This window comes from Pelodiscus sinensis, chromosome 1 (assembly GCF_052426305.1).
Source record: "Pelodiscus sinensis isolate ZL-2025 chromosome 1, ASM5242630v1, whole genome shotgun sequence".
In the NCBI taxonomy this organism is placed as follows: Eukaryota; Metazoa; Chordata; order Testudines; family Trionychidae; genus Pelodiscus; species Pelodiscus sinensis.
The window spans coordinates 128,290,548-128,304,003 of NC_143052.1; the positions used below are offsets into that span (position 1 = coordinate 128,290,548).

General features: G+C 45.9%; 1 protein-coding gene across 1 annotated transcript in view; it reads left to right on the forward strand.

Annotated features, from left to right (window-relative positions):
• Positions 1-11,426: 11,426 nt before the first annotated feature.
• Positions 11,427-13,456, forward strand: part of PRMT8 (protein arginine methyltransferase 8) — a 121,271-nt gene continuing 119,241 nt past the window's right edge. Inside the window, exon 1 of the mRNA XM_006123033.5 lies at positions 11,427-12,524. Coding sequence (XP_006123095.1) covers positions 12,450-12,524 — 75 coding nt within the window. The 5' untranslated portion in view covers positions 11,427-12,449. The remainder of the gene's footprint in view (positions 12,525-13,456) is intronic.

The window sequence follows — 13,456 nt, forward strand, 5'->3', positions numbered from 1 at the left end:
GGAGGAGTAGATACTTCAGTGAAAAGATGACTCAAATGTCTGGGACCCTGAACGCTTTTAAAATCCAGCTACAGTACGAAACAGATAAAAGAGAAGTTTGAGGTCTGAGTAAGGAAGGAGGAGATTGAAATTCTATCTCCTGAAAAAGATGAAGTAAGGGAGCACTAGGAAAGGTCAAATGTACATAGATTAGCTGTCCTGGAAGTGAATTAGCTAATACCCCCCGTATCTGGGTGATAACCATTTTGGGAAAAATCAGAGAATGAGGAGGTGCCCAAAGTTGTACATATAGTCCTAATATTCAGATAGAAAGAACAGATCATGGAAATTCAATCCCATCATTTTAGCTACTAAAACAATGGAAGATGGGGAAGGGGGGGGGAGGGGAAGGAAAATCACTGGATTATATTTCAGTGGAAGTTAGGAGACTATCTCTGTGGATCTGGGCCTAAATGCTTAGAGGATGATTGTTTATATTTTCAATCCATTAATGGGCCACTCAATAATTAATGGGAAGTTTCATGTTTGTGGGCTGATTGATTTCAATAGGCTAGCAATGAGTCTTTTGGTCAACTTCAATGGACTTTGGAACAGGCCCTATAAGCCTGTTTTTCAACTTCACTCCATTACTTTCCATACAGGCAAACTGATCCTCCTGCAATCTCACATGAATGAAGGGAACTGCATGTTGCTGCCTCCTCCCCCTAAAAATCTATAAAAGCAGGACTTTCTTCTTGCACACCTTATCTCCAGTTATAGGAGCAATTATAAGCCTCAGTTTAAATGTCTAGCACTCATTCTAAACATGGAAATCAGTACACAAAAAACAATGTTGTAAACGTGATAAAGTAGAAGTAGTGTTTCAGTCAAATCCAGCAAATCCTTTCCCCAATCTAAATTACAGTTTCTTTACCAAAGCAAAAATAAAAATCTATGATCTTCAAAAAAAGTAGAAGGTCTGGAAGTGAATCTCTAAGTGATCTTGCCAGTTCTGCATTGCCATCTAATTCAGTATTTATTGTTAGTACCCTGCATTACATTCATTACTCACTCAAACTGATCTAAAATTAGAGAAATTTATCAATGTCAAAATAAGGTCAATTATAAAAATCACATTAAAGTGTTCATGATACCTATTTCCAAAATACAATGCCACTTATATGGACTACAATATTACTCACTATAAAAAAATTTCAAATGTTAATTGCTGTAAAACACAGCTAGAACACAGTTATAGCTAAACATAAACGATCAAGGTCAAGGAGGCAATGATAATGTTACATGGGTGGTGTAAATCAGATTGAGAAGAGTGCAAGTGACAATGGATTATATGCCAATAGGAAAATGGTTGAAAAATATGGAAATAAACTATTAAGGGAGCCAATGCCTTTTTAAATTACTTTGAAATGAAATCAAGACAAAATGGAAATAAGAATTTGGAGAGAATAAAGTGTTAGTCAGAATTGTAAAAGCCCAAAAATGATGGTCTATTTCATCACACTAACTGGGAAAAATGTCATGTACTGTGCAGACCTCAGAATAGATATAATAAAACAGAAAAAGCGTTTGTGTTATCGACATTTTTTAGAACACAATGAGGACAGATGAGGTACCAGGGGACTGGAAAGACGGCCAAATATAATATCTATTAAATGGCAAAAATTGTTGTTAGTGCAAAGTTAAGGTTGTCTGGTAATAGCCCATGCCCTTCTAAAATGTCAACTTCAGGAAAATGCAAACATCTGAAAACAAGGAAGTACAGAGGGTAAAAAGCCATGCATCCTTAACTCTGTGTCTCAGAAAAGGCAGTAGTCACTGGAAATTATCTCCATGCACTTCAGCTAAAATTATGGTGTGAGGCATAACTGGACTGAATGGAGCAGGAATAAGTTGCAACAGCTGGGTACAGCTGTGATTGTGATACAAGGAATTGTGGATCTGAATCTCTACCACATGTGTTCTCACAGGAAAGAGGTGTTTACGTATATCGAGGGCTGAGCCTGAATCATTTGTGTACATGGTATCAGTAGCAGGATACTGCAGTCATCTTGACATGAGTTTTGTCAAAGATTTAGAATATGAGAGCAGTCTGTGGGTTTAATGATGAACAGGGAAAAGTATAGGTATAGAAGATATCCTGTGTTCAATTGAAGGTGCTGTAAAGGGATACGAAATGGCTATTAAAATTTACAATCATGCTATTCTGTTGGGGAGGATAAGTTCAGATTTTGAGAGTAGGGCTAACAGGTAGACCTGCCCATTGAAGTGAAAAGGCAGTGTGCAAATCTGTGTATTATGAGAATTATGTTCCCTCTCATTATTCCCACCCCTGAGTGGAATGAATTTTTGTATGGGAACCAGTGTGGAGGTGATGGCCAACATATCAGCTTCATACTGGTCCACATCACAAAATTAATGTGGTGGGATTGGGCCAGAGGATTCTGAATGTAAGAGGGCCAGGGAAGAGACTTGGGATGCAAGGGCTTTGGCTGAGAGTGCAGTTTCTAGGGTGGGAGTGAAGATGAGTGGTATGGGGTGCAGGAAGGGGGTTCCAGGTTCAGGGAGGGTCTCTGGGCTGGGGATTGGTATGGAGGGAGTACAGGTTCTGGGCTGAGATTGTTGGGGTGGGGCCAGGGATGAGAGCTTTGGGGTGCAGGAAGGTGCTCAGGACTGTGAAAGGCTCAAGATGGAGCAGGTAGTCAGGGCCTGGGCTTACCTGGGTGGCTATGTACTGGGGCGGGCAGTGGAAGGAGCCCTTTTCCCAGCCACGGTAGCTCAGTACTGTGGCTGGCAGGAATGGGCTACCTTCTGCCAGCTGTGGCAGCTTTAATTCTTGGGGAGAGATCTCTCTTCCCTGCTACAGCCCTGAGCAGGACCGTAACAGTAGGAATTAGTGGTCATTTAGGCAGCTGTAATTCTCACCATGATTTACAGTTGATGTGTTGTTGTGGTAGGTAATCAAAAGACGTAGCTTTTATATAGTGCTTTTCATCAGTAGATCAAATAATTTTACATCATTATTTCCACTTCACAGAGGGGAAACTGAGGTACAGAGTAGTGACATGACTGCCCAATGTCACCCAGCTAGCCAGTGACAGAGTGTAGAAGTTCAGGACAGTGGTGTAGTAAATTCAGGATTTACTGGTGTGGTATCCAGACAGGTCTCCTGATTGATCAGCGATGATAAACATTCAGCTACCTGTGGTTTTTTTATGTTCCCTCAGTATATTATGCCAGATCTACTCAAGTAGCTAGCAAAGACCACAGATTCAGAGAGCCCCCAAAGACCACAGACTCAGATAAGATATGTAGGCACTTGAGTCAGGTTTATTGTTGAACAAAGTACTTTTAAAAAACAACGAACAGTCCTGCAGCACCTTGGAGACTGACAAAAATGTAGATGGTATCATAAGCTTTCATGGGCACAATCCACTTCTTATGATGGAGTTTAAAGGGTCCATGTTCCAAATAAATAGCAGAGAGAGAGAGGGGATGGAAAGGGAAAGGAAAGGAGAAAAAGTAGAAAAGAATAGTCAATTAAGAGTTTCCATACTAAATGAAGCTGATAGAAAGTGTTCTAAGTACCCTTAAGTACCTGGTATTTGGCTTTTTATATCATTAGTATGTGGAATGAAGCGGGTAATCCAATTAGAAACTAACAAAAAATGTAGATGGTTAAGGTTCTGCAGGACTATTTGTTGTAAAAGTTTTTTTTATTACAGACTAACATAGTTACCCCCCTGAAACTGAATAGTTAATAGTTGTTGGTAGCCAGATAGCTTCTGAGCCCCTATGCAATTGTACCTGTAACAATGGACACAGCTCAGTCAATAGTAGGGATTTCACTATTGCCCCCTATGCCAGAAAGAGTTAAGTCAAGATACCCCAACATTTATACCTATCACTATCCAACATTTATAGACAGAGATAAACAATCCATGATCTACACCTACATATAATCTTACGCATTAGTGACACGTTTAGACCTCCCTTTGTACTTTCCTCCAAAGCATTCCTATTCACCACCCACTGTTATGCTTTCACTCCTGTTGTTGTTTCAAACTATTTTATCACATACTAAGTTGAGGTGTCCTTGCATTGTCCTGGGGGAATGTATTTACATATTTAATGTGCTTTTAACAGTGCTAGAAGATCTAGTGCAGAGACACTGATTTGCAGGCAAACAGCAGTTTTTGACAAGGCCTGTCTGTTACTCATAGTATAACTCTTGCTTATTTGGTTCAGGCACCAGGCCCATGCTTCAGGCTCTTTCTTTCTCCTACACAGAACTAGGAATAATCCCAGTCCAGTGGTCTTTCTGCTATGATTCTGCTTTCTGATTCCTGAGTGTTCTTCCCTCTTCCCGTACATTTTGTTATGGTGGAATTAGGATAATGGTCATGTTTTGAAATGTTTGCAATGTATAGATGGTCGGGGAAGGAATCTCATCCATGGCTTATGGCCCAAATCCTCGCCCGTTTTATTACATGCTTGTAATAGTAACTTTGTGTGTGAGAAAAGACTGCTCTCTCTTTGCCCTCCACTCTCACCTGGCCATTAACTGCAACATGTAACCCCTTTGCTAACACATCTAGATCCCCTGTCCCTTCCCATGCCATTAAGCCATTAGGTACATGGCAGAAACCATTACCACATAAGAAGTTGTTCCTTGCTTCTCCTGCCCTGTGCTGCTGGCAGGGGCGGATATACGGCAGGGCGAACGGGGCGGCCAGCCCGGGCCCCGCACTTCGGAAAGCCCCGCGCATGTGCCGTGGCGTCGCTGCGCATGCGCCGTGGCAAAGGGGGGGCCCCACGGAATTATGCTGCCCGGGGCCCCGCAAAACCGTCATCTGCCCCTGGCTGCTGGATACATATATCATAGCAGCAGATTACTGGAAGGCCATATGTCAATTTGATTTTCACTCAAGCTGCACACTGAGTCAGACTCTCTGCTCCCACTACCTGCCCCCAGCTGAGACTTCTGCCTCTGCTTCAGCAAGGCTTCCCCATTCATGCCCAGGCCAATCCTGTTCACCTCCCTCCTCAAAACTAGGCCTCTTCCCACAAACATTCTGGCCAGCCCCCTCAACCCACTTAAGGCTGACCTGTATTTTAACTATTCATTTTCTGGATTTCATTTACATTTATGTTACCTTCACTCCTCCAACCCCACATTCCGGGAAGGGGCAGGGAGAGAGGCTTGAACTCCCAAAAAGAGTCAGGACACACAGCAAGCAGGGAGAGGTGTACAAACTCTGCAGAGTGGTAAGGCCTCCCAGATCCCACAACACACACAGAAGGGGAGAATTCAGGGCGACAGACCCTTCCCATTCCTAAACCACCAACCTCTTGTCCTACCCTACTTATTTTCCAACTCCTCCTCTCTTCTTCCCTTCCCCTTTTACAAGTCCCCCAACACCTCTTTTCTCCCCTGCCATTCCTTCTCATGTATTCTCTTCCCCATAATACCCACATCTCTTGCTGCAGACCTAAATCCCAGCTTCCTTGTTACCACCTACACTTACATTTCCATCACCCTCTCTTCCCACTGAGCATTCATGAGTAATGTATTTTCTTTTAAAAAAACAGTGTCAGAGTGTTCTGAATAGTCTGCAGTACTCAGATCATATTTCTTAAAAACAAACAAACAAAGCTACCACCACCGCCGCCTTGGCAGAGGTGTTCACAGTTCATTCTCAGATTCTTCTCAGCCTGGATTTCAAATGTAGACACCCAGAAAGTTGTTAAATGGCCTCTCTCAATGAGATATTTTCAGCAGAAAGAAAACAACACCCCGTGGAGATTAAACAAACCCCTCTGATATGCATGAACTGCTCCATTCATGGAAACTGGTGTTCCTTTCCCCCTTTCCCCAGGGGACAAAGGCAAATAAAGGAAATAGAAATCAAATGGTGACCCCTGTGTATCAGGGTAGCCCCTGTTTCAGAGGATGCCGGCACTGTTTTCCAGTATCTATCACCGGTGTGCTGGAGTAATCCCTCAGTGCACCCTCCCAGTGAGATATGGAAATAATAAAGAAGGACACTGTAGGTAAATTAACAAATGTACTAAGAGATTAAAATGACAATAATTGGGAAAACGGGGAACTCAAACTATAACCCAAACAACGGTAAGCATCCTTAACCACCCATAATAACTATGTAAGAGTGCAGGGATTTCATCAAAGAGGCATGCAGCCTAGGCCCAGATACCCACTTTGGCCAGGAAGAAAGGAGAAGATGATAGGAAAGAATCCAAAGACATAAACCCTGTTTACACTGGGAGGCGCGGATGGTGCCATGCAGCCGAGGCCTGGGGCCTTCTACCCTTGAGCGAGTCTGAAGCTCTCTGGAAAGAACTCCAGGGAGATCCCAGGAGGAACTTCTATGGAGGTGGATCACTGGAGGTCTCTCTCCCCCTTCCCTCATCATGGCCACTATGGTCGTCTGGTGCTGACAGGAGCATAGATGGAAAAGACACACACACACACACACAAAGCTGCACAGGCCCTTAAATCCGGTCTGTGGCGCAAAACTCCGAGGTGATGGAATGTTCGGCTTGAGCAGGAAAAAACATTTCTGGCTGGTGAGAGCCGGTCCCGCTCAGGCTGTGTCTAGACTACACCTCTCTGTTGACAGAGAGGTGTCGTCTAGATGTACCCACAGAGTACTCTGCTGCTGATGGGGATTTTGACCAAAATGGAGTCCTTAGGTCAAAAGTTCATTCCCTCCATTTTGAATGGTTTTTACATGAATTCCTTTAGTCCCAACACCAGTGTTGGAGATCTTCTGATGTATGTCAAGCATAGCCAGTCTCAGTTCCTCACCCTAGGCTCAGCAGTATGTTCTTGGTGTATGCTCTGAAGAGGTCTGTTCCAATCTTCCCACCCAGAGAGTTGGGGTTTTCCCAGATCCAGAGGCTCACACGGGAGCAGGGAGAGGGAATCAAATGCTGCAAGTAAAGTAAGACCCCCGCCCAAGTTCACCTTGTTTCACATGAAGCAAACAGGGATGGGCACCACCAGACCTCCCACAGGGTCCCTCAGGTGCTGGCTTGCATATGTGGATGGGAATGGGACTCAAACTTATAGGAACAGTGACTCCCCCTCCCACTAAAGGGTTAGGGAGTATGGTTCAGACATCCCCAGCAATGCCAAAGCTTTGCAGAACCTGTCTTACACAAGTGGGGCATGGGAGGGGAACCACAACTCTATAGATGGGCAGAGCTCCTCGCCATTTCCCCCAGATCCTTGCACATAGATGGGGCTTTGTCTAAAAATAACTGTGACAAAATCTTAACCTTACATATAGGATAGAGCAGAGAATACGTTAATCATAAGAACTGATAATATGATTAGAAGGGATCACACACTCTTTAGAGAAGAGGATCAAAATATCATTATAGTATTATTATAGTAGTGCCTACATGCCTTAATCAAGATCAGGGTCTCATTGTGTGAGGTCCTGTACGTACACTTACGCCTTGTCTACACCTAAAATTCCATTGGCAACATCTACACTACAGGGCAGTAGCTGCAGCTCCATAGCTGAGTCAGGGTAGCACCTGTCATGTAGGCATACCTTTCATTAGAGTCAGCCCCTGCTCTGAAGGCTTATGGTAGACAGGCAAAGGCTGGGGCAGAGGTGGGGAAAGAGGCACAGGGATATGAAGCTGTTTGCCCAAGGTCACACAGCAATTCAGCAGCAGAGCTAGAGTTATATCCTAGTCTCTTGACTCCCAGTCCAGTGCACTGCCAACTAAACCCTGGTACTTCAGTGAATCTGGGAAATAAGCTTGAATGAGTGACATAAGATGAAAGAAGGATAAATATAAGATGGAATTCTGTAAGACAACTACAGAATGCACTAAAAGTGGCTAAGCAGCCATAGCTTACCATGGAGATGGAACTGGGGGAGGGGTTGCAGTAAAAGACATAGTGAGTCATTAGTCCTTTTCATGTATTAGTCAGTTATATGATGTGCTCTAAAAGCAGGCAAAAGCTAAACTGAACTGTGCTTGTAGGACTATCACAAGTAAAACAAGGGAGGAAATTATTCCACTGTACTTGGAATGGTTGACGAATCTGAGAACCACATCACGTTTAGGGCACCACTAAAATGGCCAGAGTTCAAAGGAGAGAACCAAGGTCTATAGGAGGTATCCTGGCTCCTTTAAGATCTCCTTTAGAGAAGGTGGGGAGGAAGGGCCTTCTTTTCTTCTTTGCCCAACATGCTTCCATCCATGGGCAGCAGGATGACCATGACTCACTACCCCTATAGTGAAACTTTGCATTTGTGCTACCCCTATATAATTCCCCCTCAGAATAAGACTTGCTATTTCATGCGAGACACCCAGCAGCCTGTGTGCTTAAGCCTCCATATCTGCTTTCCCAAGACACCCCATTAGGATCAGCTTGGGGAAGAGCAGGAGCTGGGATCAGGACTGCATAGTGGCTACCTGGATGCTCCCACGGTGGGACATGATGGCACACATCTGAACAAGCACACATGACCTCTATATTAGTGCACAAGACAAAACTCACTCCACTCATGGATGGAAAATCTTAGAGGGAACACTGGTGCTGAGGACCCCCTGTTTTTTCTGTGGGTGCTTGAGTTCTGGAGCACTAATAGAGTTGGCACCAGTGTTTGTATACATGGCTGAAAAGTGACTGCCATGGAGGTACAGAGCCAATTGGGAGTAATATTTTGATTTGAAGGGCCATTACTTTCCCCCAGGAACTAAAAATGCCAATCTTTCTTTTGTTTTTAAAAGTATCGTAACATATGGGCTACAGCTTCCCTGAATTTACCTCATGGGGCATGCAGATAAATAACACACAGCTCTTACAGAGTCCTTTGTATCAGTATGTCTCAAAATACTTTACAAAGGAAGTCAATATTATTGACCACATTTTACAGGGGGGAAACTGAGGCACAGAGAGGGGCGTGACTTATCCAAGATCACTCAGCAGGCCAGTGGCAGAGTTAGGAATAGAACCCAAGTCTCAACTCACTGCTTTACCCACCTTTGACTCTCAGCCAATAGCAGAGAACCAGCAATCACAGCACCTACCATCTTGGAGAAATGATAGTAAAAATGTCTTGTATCCTCCCCATCCCTTTTTATATATTCTGGACTACACATGCATTATTTATTTAAAGTCAAAATGTTTTGGCCATCTCCTGGGAGTATTATAAATAAATTAATGTACTTTTGTTTGTGTCTTGCCTGATGCCTGAAACAAAACACAAGTGCCAGGAATATGCCACAAGTTCAGCACTTATAGTCAATTTTGCACTCCGATATGCACTGACGTCACTGGGAGTTGCATGCACATATCTGAGGGCAGAATTTAATTCTAGGCATTAGGCAGTGTACCTTTGCTACCAAAGTGCTGCAACAACAAAATGTAAGAGGTTTCCCTGCCTCTCAGTTGGAGCTCTGCCTCCTTTCCCTCAAATACAAATAATTCACCCCTGCAAGGGATGACATTCCCCCCCCCCCCCCGACTAATACATATACTCCTGAAGAACAAATTTGCCTTTAGAATAAAATAGATTGCCCCAAATAGCACGTGTTTTCAAATATTTTCCTAGACCCCCTCTCTACAAGGTATTACTAGTAGGGAGCGGTGTGTCGGAAGCTCTTGTAAGAGGCCAGGCCTTCACGGGAGCTCAGCAATCAACAACTCTCATTTGGATAACTTAAGTGACAAGATTTTCACCGGGGTTGCTGAGCACTTTCCAAAATCTGTCTATTAATTTAACTGCCTAAATGGCAGCTCAGCTCTTCTGAAATTCTGGGCATACCTATCAAAATGGAAGCTACTGGATTTTGAGCATTTTTGAATACCTGCCCCTTATTTATCTGCCTAAATACTGGAGCTTGTTCTAACTGTGGATGCTGAAAATGGACAAATCTGGTCCTTATTCTCTGCATAACAGAGAATACCTAATAGTGTGGCCTAAGGTGATTAGCAGCATAATTTTTAGCTGGGCATATTACTTGTAAGTAGGGAAGTAATAATTGAGCTATGCAGGTCAACACAAACTCATGCCTATAAAAACTTCACCTGACATTGAATGTGACTGAAAAAAGCATTTGGCAAGTGTTTGAGATTTAAATGTATATTGTGCTCTTTGGTTACTCAGAGATCAACTGCATGTAGTTCTGGGATAACTAGAAAAATCTCTAGAATGATCTAAAAAGAATTTAAGCAAATCTGTCACAATGATAACAGATGATAGAGGAATTTCAAGTTTGCTGTGTCCCCCACCGAGAAAATAAAATGTCCTATTTCTTGCTCTGCTAAGTTGCTTCAACCTTTTATTGGTATGGTACTACATCTTGCATACAGGTCAGTGTGATTTGGGGAAAGGTTTAAATACTTCATTTGGGAAGAGAAGGAAATTTTTTCCTGAAAGGATCATTTTAAAAAAATGGTAACTATTTGAAATTACTAAAAAGCCTGTCTTGTTAGGATAATCTACAGTGGCTGGTGATCAGTCAAAATCTAAGACCATTGGATTTTTCCCACGCCTCTGTAATTTTTCACAAAGGTACCACCTGCAGTTACTTGGTATGCGGTTAATACATTATTCTGTAATTTAAGTCATAGTATCACCACCCCCTATGTAGTATGTTTAGGTCACATATGTCCCTGAAATTTTTCACATGGCTATCATCTGCCTTACAGGAGAGCTACACCTCTGCAAGTGAGGATGTAAAACACGTTCTACTCTCCTAGGCTTCCCTCCACTCGTTTCCTTTGCCTTGCCAGGATAGCACTATTCCCACCTGGGGAGAGAAGGCAGCAGGGCCAGTCTGGCTATCGGCTCTATAAGTCACTAACACCTGTCCCAGGGGCCCCAGGAGTATCCCTGCGGCCAATGGGCTCCTGTTGCTTGCGCTGCATCTGATGTGTTGCCAGCATTTGCAGAGGTCAGCTAAGGATAAACTCTTCTTTCACTCTTTTGTTACAGGCGATTACAAAAGAGACTGCGCCAAAAAAAAAAAAAAAAATCTTTCAGATTCAGGAAAGATGAAGGGGGGGTGGGTGGGATATGAATGTCTTTACTATAATTAGGTATCCCAAGAAAAATTAAAATCTTTAGAGGTATGTTGGCTTCACGGGTAGAAATTATTTCGGAAGGTAGTGAAGTTGGCTAGGTACTTAAATCCTATGTGAAATAATACCCTCTCGCTTTAGTTTCCATCCCACTCCCCAAACGAGATCACCATGAGCCCAACACTGGAAAAGTGAAGACCCAAGAGTACATTGTATAACATGCCTCCCTCCCCACACACACACACCGACACACCAAAACGAGCCAGCCAAATCTAGCTCGGCTGTGAGACCACATGAATCTAAAAAGTGGTGGGAAAGGGAGAACCAGAGAAACGTGCGCGAAGGGGGAACTTAACGACAGTTCCCATGGAAGAGGCCGGAAATAGGGAAGGGCTTGAAAAGCAAAACGCTTCTTGTCAGTGCTGAGCAGCTGTGCTCAGACCAAGCAGGGCCGGTCGGTTTGCATTTGGAGTCTGTTTGGGAGTCAGGCTCGGGCTGGAAGATGTAAGCCAGGAATCAACAGCCGGGAGGAAGAGGCACACGCACAAAGAAACCGGCTTCCCTCAAAACCAGAGAGAGAAGAAGCTGGAGCAGAAGGAGTTAATGGGCTGACCCACAAAATCCTTCTCAAGAGCAGCGAGGCTTTGGCAAGAAAAGTGGGGCTGATCCGAAAGGGCGTGGGGAAGAAGAAAGAAAGTTGTGGGGGGGAGGGAGGACGCTGATATCATTGTCCCTCCCAAGGAAGGTCCATGAGCTCAACTCCTACTAGGACAGGAGGGGCATGCTGTTTCCTTTTCAAGAGATCCACGGAAAGAAGCTAGCAAATGCTTTGCCAGCGTGAGCAGTGTGTGCTCCCTCCTTGACAAGCAAGTTTTCTGAAGTGAAGACTTAGAGCGAGCGAGAGAGGAGCCCAAAGAAGAAAGGAAGGGGCTATGGTTTGCTGGCCCCGCTGCTTTGTCTCTGGCTCCCTCTGCCACTGGAAGATTAGCCACAGGACACAAAGATGCCCCGCTGGTCACTGCACGCCCAAGTTCAGTTTAGTTGGTGCTTCTTTCCTTTTTAGCCCCCTCGCTTTCTCTGGGAGAGCAGGACGTGCAGCCCGGCAGCCGTGAGTGTGTGCTGAAGCGGGGGTTGCTTCTGAACTCAGCTGAAGAGCCTGGTGGAGGTGGGGGGGAAAAAGGGGAAAGGGAAGAAGAACTTGGAAGTGCCAAAGGAAAACTGGATGCACAGAGAAGGAAAAGGCTCCTGGGGAGGCAGCAGGAAGGACAAAGCCAATTGATTTGCTGCCTCGGTGTGTGTGTGTGTGCGCCAGTTTTTGGAGATCTTAAAAAAAATAAAAAACACCCAACCCCAAGCCCCAACCCCTTGGCTGGCTCTTATGGGAATAAAACACTCCTCCCGCTGCCTGCTCCTAAGGAGGAAAATGGCGGAGAATGCTACTGAGAACGCCGAGGTAAGGAAGCGAGGCACGGGGACCTGTGCCCCGGCCGGCCCCCGGGCCCGGACACGCACCCCACGGAGCAGCAGCAAGTGCAAAACTTTCCCCGCTCGCGCTGCCTGCTCCCGCCGCCGCCGCGGGTATGCATGGGCCCGGCTCCAGCGGCGCCTTGAGCCCTCCGTGCCAAGAACTTTCCGCCTCGGCTCCCTCCCCTCCAGCGGCAGCTTTGGGCGGGAGGCGTCTCGAGCGCTTTGGGGCTCGGTGAGAGGAAGCGCGGGGCTGGCTCGCGCCCTGTCGGTCCCGGGCCCGAGCGATGCCTGCCAGCCCGGCGCGGGGCGCTCCCCTGCTGCGAGCTCTGGCTCGGGGCGCGCAGGGAGCCGTCTTTCTGCAGCGCCCGGCCGGGAGAGCAGCGCGGGCTCGGCGTGGTTGGGTTGCGGGGGAGGGGAAGGGGAGGAGGCAGAGCTCTGCCGCATCCCGACCGGCGCTTGGCAGAACTGCTCGGGAGTTCGGCAGCGGGGCTCTGCAGCACCCGGGAGAGGTCCCTGCTGGGCTGCCCGCGAAGCAGAGCCCGGGCTGCCCATCACTCCCCTAGCTGGCCGGCGCAGCGGGGACTGCTCGCGGAGCCTCCCCGGGAGCTATCCAGGGTGCTGCAGAGAGCAGCTTTTCGCATGAGCTCCACGTCCTTAGCTGCCTTCCCCTGGAGAAGCAGCGGAGCCGGAGCGGGAAAGGGGTCAGCCGCACTTGGCAGTCGCTAGGCTCTCCTTGACCTGGTGGCTGAGGCTTTTCCCACTAGGGGACAGGGATTATGGCTAATTTCCTGGAAGGGGGTGGGGTGGGGAATCAACCTCGCCGCCTGCCTGCCTGTTGGAGAGCGAGCGCCAAACTCTCGCTTTCTATTAATAGGCCATGCGTAGCGCTCTTGCTGAATACTGAACATATGGTTACCC